The sequence below is a fragment of the Nasonia vitripennis genome, chromosome 2 (assembly GCF_009193385.2).
Source record: "Nasonia vitripennis strain AsymCx chromosome 2, Nvit_psr_1.1, whole genome shotgun sequence".
In the NCBI taxonomy this organism is placed as follows: Eukaryota; Metazoa; Arthropoda; class Insecta; order Hymenoptera; family Pteromalidae; genus Nasonia; species Nasonia vitripennis.
In genome coordinates, this window is record NC_045758.1 from 14675001 (window position 1) to 14682500 (window position 7500).

The window sequence follows — 7500 nt, forward strand, 5'->3', positions numbered from 1 at the left end:
TGAAAAACTTCAAGACTCCTCGTCGGGCTTCTTTAAAACGTCGAAATATAGAGAGGAGAAAGAAATTCCTCGCAATAGTCAAAAGGATGCCGCGCGCTCTTTATCAAGCCCATAGCGCATACTGAGACTAACTAACTCGTACTTTCCTCGGCGTTTATCTCCCTCTCTCGCGTTGTTCATTCAACTTTTCGCGGCGAGCTCGCGATAAAAACTCGCCGGCTTTTCACGGGAGAGCTGCGCGCGGAAGAGCGAATAAGAGCATCAGAGAGGTCGCCGCTGCGGCGAAGGAGGAGGGGGCGCAGGACGTCGAAGCAGCCAACGGCCGTAGTGTATACCTATATAAGTATAGCACACAGCTCTCAAGTGGAAAACCGTGTAACCGCGCTGCAGCCGGTCCTACTCCCGCTAATTTCGCGGCAGCCTCGACTCTGTTGTACTTGCGCGGCAAAAAATTTCGTTTGTGCACTGCAGTGCCGAGGCGCGCTCTTTGCTCTCTGCTTCGCGGCCGTCCTCCTATATAGCGTAATAGGATGACGATCGCACGCCTCTCCTGACTCATCTCGAATTATGAGAGGGGGGGGGGGATTTCATTCGCTTCGCAGCGAGTCGTTTCGCTGAATTTATCCAAGTGAATCGGATTAATTAAGCTTTAGAGACTAGTGTTTTTGAGGACTGCTGCGCACGCGAGATGACACACAGGTCGCCCGTCAAAAGACGCGTATCGTTTTAAGAGTCACTCTTGAGAGCTGCTATCGTTGGCGCCTCAAAGAGACGCGAACATCTTGGTTTAATATACGGCTCTCGACTTGCAAGGAATTCCTCTGGGAACATATATTTATGACGCTACACCTCGAACGAGCTCTAGTTCTAATTTTACTCGCGTAAATTGAAATACTTGAAGAGCCGTAGACATAAGCGCAAATCGTCAAAGCGACGTGTGCCGTACCTGGCGCTCGTGCACCGCTTCTGCGTTAAAAAACGTTCAGCACGAACTTACTAATAACGCGTGAGCGATGAACAATTTAGAAGTTTAACTAAATTTCCAAGGGCGCGTTACCATTAGTTCCGAGAGGACCTGCAGTACAACAACGTCGCGGTTTTGTCGATCAATGTAAAAACAAGAGGGTTAATAAGCAGCGCCTGCTCGCTTGGGCATAAAAGAATTAATTTGCTTGTTCCATTAGCTGCTGCGAAGGAGCGTTTGCTGCGCGCGTCAATAGAGAACGATCGCGTCGGCGGCGGCTGCGGCGGAATAGCCGCTCGCCATTTATCCCGCGGACGGGAAAAATAAAGGCGGCCACTTGGCACGCGGGTTAACTCGGACTAAAATCTACTTGGCGCCCCTTTTTTCTCGCAAGCTCCTCGCGCTTAAGCGTTATAAATTAGCCGGCATTAGCGCGCGCATGCGCTTACGCGCAAAGAATAGCGGAGAGAGAGAGAGAGAGAGAGCCTTTCTCGCCGGCCTCCGGGTCCGGGGTAGCGTATAGAGGTGTGCGCCCGCTGTACCCTAGGGGCGAACTGCAACGGCGACGCGGGGGAATAGCCGAAAGCTCGCGCCTTCGGAAACTTCCGGAAGATTAACGCCTCCCTCTCTCCCCTACTCTCACACGCGGCTTTATAAATTAGCCTAAGCGAAGCAAATCGACGCGCGATTGGCCCAACAGGCCGTTAATTCTCGTTATGTGCCTGGACGTGCGCGCGAAAGTTTGCCTCGATTTCTGTTTACTACATTATTATACTCATACGTGTCGTCCGGCGGCGGCCTGTACGCACCGGCCAGAAAGATGCTATCGGCTCGGCCAACTGCAGTTAACACTTCCGTGAGCGCCTGGCCATTTGCGAGCGCTTTACTCGTGCAGCCCCCGCACACGCGCTTCTCTGCGTTGGCGCCGAGTGGAGGGACTGTGTTTGCGTTTCGCTTACTCCGTCCGCTCTCCCTCTCCGCGCTTCCCCTCTCTGTGTTATATTGTTTCAAGCCAGCCCCGTTCCCTAATCACAATCATTGTTACGCTAACGAGTATAACCTTAGCGAACAAAACAATTAGAGTTAATGTGTGTATCGGGGCAAAACTCGGGAGGTAGTTCTGCTTTAAATAATTACTTTTACTACAAGTGGATGTGGAAAACGCCGGCGCAAACCTTCCGCGCGCGTGTGCGACAGTCCACTTTGCGCGGGACTCATATGCGGAAATGCGCGAGGCAGCCAACGGCCCTTTTCTTGCATTTGCCTTCGCTATTTGCCTCGTACTGCGACTATACGGATCGGAGGTTTAGGAGTGAGATACTTTTTCTGTTAACCGCTGCTTTTGTGCAATAAGAGTCTTTCCTCGCGTGCTGCCGTGTAAGTACTTCTTCTCTCGTATTTGTTCGAAATCCTCGTTCTATTTACGAGCTTAGGGTTTGTTTGGCTGCTCTTCCACCCACTTTTGGATGACAACTATCCGTTTCTGAGGTAACCCCAACTCTCTTGCTGCTTTTTCTTTTTTACGACTTTCCTGCCGTACGTACTCATCAACGTCTAACGAGCTTACTTGGATCCACGTCGTATGCTCGAATGATCCGTGCAATCAGCAAATACGGCTAAAGTTTCAGCGTAATTCTATACTTGAAGTGACCCGGTCGCCGGGATATTAGGGTGTGTCAGACTCGGCATAGATATATGCTTATACGTACACTGCATATGTGTTTGGTAGTCTATATGTTTGCGTCGCATCAAGTACTGATCCAAACAGCGGCGTCCTGTTGGAGCTGGCTAGCCAGTTAAGGATAAGTAATTTAGTCTTGTTTGACGTGCAACCGATAACTATCGATTCAATTAGCTTAGCTATGTAACTCGAGGAGGTTCACCAGCTGATTTAGAAGTAATAGAATAAAAGAATACTCGGTTATATCGCTCTCGTTATCAGTAAGATCCAAGCTCAACGCCCCAAGAAAATCTCGTAGGATTTTAATTCTCCCGACGACTGGTTATGCCGCTGAAAGAGAAGCGTTCCCCAAAGAGTTCCTGGCACTGACGTGGCACTTTTTTCCGCTATTCAACTTTCCGCAGTCCTTATAATTGCACCTACGTAGAAGCGCACATCCCATCAGTACAATCCGTAGACGAAACCTCGAAGTTCCCTACTTCTCGCAGACTGAAGAGTCAGACCATCGCGTATACAAGAGCCGCTCATTTCCTCGTCTTAAAATACGCTGTGGGCATAGAATATAATCCCCGCTCGCTTCTTCGTCGTCGGAAAAATGAAATTACTTATCATCTGCCTTGCGCACCGCGCGGCGTCCCCCGACAGCACTTTTCCAGCTCCCTCATAACCAGAAGCCTAGGCTACCTCTTTTTGTTATCTCTCTTTTTCCTTCTATACACATTTCTCTCTCCGCGGCTTCCGGGAAGTCAGGCAGCCACCTCGGCGCTCGAAGATCACATTTAATTTCGATAAAGAAGATTTATAAATATAGCTCCCGGTTATTGCCACACGACACGAGACACATTTCTCCTTTTCCAAACTCCTGCAGTCTCGCTACGACGAGTTATAGGAGGACGCAAGCGCCGCGCAAACTTGACTGCATAAGGCCTGTTATTTTTCCAGGTGCGCCCGCGAGAGAGATCCAATTCTCGATAAACTTATACCCTCAATTTCGACTTTCCTTTACTCGATTTCGCTGACAGCTCTTGCTGCTCTTTTGCCTGTCGGGACGCACCGAGATCGCGCCTATTTGTTTTTACTCCTCGCTGTGTTTTTTGCCAGCTCTCCAGTCGGCTGGAACGTCGGGGGGTAGTTAACTTTATATTACGCACCATCGATCGCGTCTCCAAAACGAAATAAAATGTCGATCCGCCGTTAAGGGAATAAAACAGCGGAGAGAGCTATGCGATCGCGTGGCTGGCGCGCTAATAAAATGAAAAATTCAATGCCCTTTGAATAAATGTGGGCTGTATAAGACGCTTTTTAAAAAGGGAAGATCGCTAAAAAATAAATAAACGAAATAACAGTGCAGATGACAGCGACAGAACGTTTGTAATCGCTTTATACCCACCATTTAAAAGGAAATCAATTGAAAGATCGTATTGCAAAATATTATGTTAAAATGTTTATGTCTGTGACTCGTCGAACCTCAGGATTTAATATCAGATTTTGTATCATTACCACTTGACTGTAAATCCTTTAACTGTTTTTTAATCTTGCAAATGAATTATAACTTCAAGAGTCGATATGTTAAAACATGTGCTTTTCGCCAATGCTGCACAGCACTCTCCTCGTATTAATAATTTTCGCACAGGCTTGCAAAAATTTAATTACTGTAAGCAATCTTATCCGACATCACCACGGTTCAACGGCGTGCCAGGGGAGTTGTCGACGTTTTCGGCTTCGCAATTACAATTTTCTGAGTCCCGTGATAAAATGCAGGGCGCATATATTCAATCAGTACTCGGATTATGAGCGCGCGCGAAAGTGCAGTTTAAAAGGAGCGGAGCAAAAAGGAGCCCAGCCGCGCGGGAAGTTTTTTCATTAATGAATCGGTTACGCGGTATATCCCTCTAGACTGAAGATTCAACACTTTGCAAAATAATTTACCGCGAAGCTTTTCCGACTCTCGCCTCATTCAACTAAAAGAAAATAATGATGGTCCTCGTGGCGAAAAAGTGAACGTTTTAATCTTTCCATAATTCACCAACGCACGAACCCTTTTACGAACTTTTATCAATTCCACCAATTTTATCTATCGATTGAGTCGAGTATAAACGTTATATCCTGATTCTGTAGCTTTACACGCGTGCAACATTTTATCGAGCCCCAAAGCATACATTACAAAAATTCAAATTTGACGTGTATCCCCCGCACGCTGAAACCTCGAATAACAAAAAAGAAGAATCCTTTTGACAAGAGATGAAAATAACGCGCGCGCGCGCGCGCGCGAGAAATTCCCTTGACGGCTGGCAGGAAAATTGGCTGTTTCATTCTGCAAATATTAATCTCCGAAGCTTCGGCGCGTAATTGAAAAAGAAGCTCGCGTCACGCTTGCGCGCGAAAAATCTATTAATCCAGGCTCGATCTGATCTGATGTTGCAGGAACTGATGACGAAGAGCACAGGATGCAACACACGCCGTCTGCTGGTCGTCGGCCTAATAGCGACGATCGTGCTGGTACTGGTGATCACAGCGACGGCTGCCATCTTGCTGACTAGCGCTGACCGCGAGGCCGCCCGAACGGAGGCGCTCGGAGCTTCGGGAATCTCTGTGGAAGAGTGGCTTGGAGGATCGCTGTCCACTAAAAGCTTTAATGGCACCTGGCTCAGCGGTAGGTGGATTCGTTTCGTACATATACTACTAGCTCTCTCTCCTTCTCGTGCTTTTCTTTCCTTCGGAGAAAGAACCTTCTATGCTCAAGACGGAGTACGCTCAGTATACAAATATGTGTGACAATTTATTGTTGAAATTTTCGCGAATAACAAAAAAGTTTTAAACGTAGCAGCAATAATCCATGTATTTTATATGTCGTTTATTTACTGGATCACAAACACGGCCATAGGTACCGCTCGAAAGCATCCCTTCTCGATGCTATTTGCGACTTTTTCGAAGTGCCGACGACACGTTGAGGTAACGCCCTTGTATCTTTTTCGCTCTGTTTTTTCAGCTGAGTGCGAAACTTTGCGTGCTACAAACTACAAGCTCTGCGTGTGTTTTTACGGTTTCCGAGAACAGCTCTCCGCGAAACCTTTTACTTTCTCCGTTTCCACCTATGACAAATGAAACCTACTCTTAGAAAGAGTGCATTAGCTACACGTGTGGAGAAGGAAAAGACCCTTCTTTGTTATGTACTTTTGCGATTGTGAAAATGCTAACAAACCAATTAGGTAATCGTACTCTAAAAAAGAGAGGAATCATCATTTTATTCGTTTTCTGATTGGTCGTCGATTGACCAATAAGATTATACGCGCGTGATAGTTTGTTTCTAACCTATAAAAATGTCTAATATCAAGCAGAGCGCGCGGTGCGCGCATTGATCTTGCTCGTATTTGTAAAAATCAACGCAACGTCCGACCACATCTAGATTTTTCTACAGAAACTCGTAGCAGCAGAGAAAAATATTTTAAAAACTCCGTTCTAAATTGCTTTAAAATATCGATACATCCGCCCCGATATTCCAATGCATTCTTTCACAAATCTCTATCAGCGGAAATACTTCATTGAAAACCAGTTTTATTAATTAACAAAGCGAAATTCATGATCACGAGCTGACAGGGATCCGTCAATCTGAAGAATCGAACGAAGTATAGCTTTCCCGCGGAAGGACGTGGAGGGCAAACGAGCAATAAAAATGAAAACAAGCAGAGAAAATTGGAAAATATCGGGAATCGTTGTGGCGCCCTATATATTTCCGAGAAAGAGATCAGCCATGCCCTGGAGCTATGTACGCTCTCTCCTCTCGCGAAGATAATAATTGACGGTCCGCGCGCGTTTCGCGAGCGACAAGAACGCGTCTCTTTATGGACTGCGTTTCGAACAAAGGGACGCGCACAAATGCGCCAGCAGAGCCTGCGAAAGAAGTAACCGAAGCGCCTGGTGTACATATCTGGAAGGTGCGGCGGGGCTATAGCTTGTATGCAGAGGCATCCGCGCGTGCAGGCCGAATACTCTCGCATGGCCGCGTGCGCGCGTGGCTTCGACGAAATGAGAGTCAACGTGCGGGGAGACGCTGACTGCGCCGCGGCGTGCGAGTAATGTAGAGCCGCTCTCACTATACCTACTTACTGCTAGATAGGTACTACGGCGGCGCGTGCAATCAACCTCATAATGGCTAATTGCTCTTGGAAGATTTCCATGTGGCACGCGGACGATTTCTTAGCTTCCAGTTTCCACCACTCGCCCGGTTTAATCATGCGCGCTGTGTCCCTTTTAAACGCTCACTTCTTTTTACCCCGTGCGCCACTTTGCCTCGCGTTATATTTATGCCCGGTAGAAAAATATACCGTCCCTGGCGCGCGTACACCTTTTTCCTGATTTCTTGATTTATTGCGCGCGCTCACTTTCTCGGCTTTTTGCCGTGAGCGCGCACGGTTTCAATTATGGACTCTTTAGGTCGAGGGGAAAAAACAAATCGTTCGTTTCGCCGCTGCCGTACTTTGCGGCTGTAATCGGATTTTTTTCCTCGGACGCCGTCGCTGAGAAATTCGCCTGTAATATATCTTCTGCAAATTGAATCGCCAATTAGCACACTCTCTTTGCAAGTAATTTTCACAATATTTTAAAAAGCTCGCGCATCATCGGCGTTAACGAGATGCACCCTTTTCAACGAGCTCTTCACTCTCACGAAAGCCTCACACGTGAAAACGCGATGAAAAACCGGAGGATGAACTTTGTTATTATAAACGCGATGACGCATATCAAGATCGTTTTGTTTACAGCGAAAACCGAGGGTCTGCATTTATACTGGACCATCTAAGATGAGTGTCGTGCAATTGAAAGGAAAGGAAAGCCGAGAGAAAAACACGCAAACAAA

General features: G+C 47.1%; 1 protein-coding gene across 5 annotated transcripts in view; it reads left to right on the forward strand.

Annotated features, from left to right (window-relative positions):
• The window catches only part of LOC100120008 (venom dipeptidyl peptidase 4), a 197356-nt gene that overhangs the window by 107804 nt on the left and 82052 nt on the right, over window positions 1–7500 (forward strand). For all 5 annotated transcript variants that reach the window (XM_008203938.4, XM_008203940.4, XM_008203941.3 and 2 more), the window contains one exon: window positions 5070–5298. In XM_008203938.4, the coding sequence (XP_008202160.1) occupies window positions 5070–5298 (229 nt within the window). The remainder of the gene's footprint in view (window positions 1–5069; window positions 5299–7500) is intronic.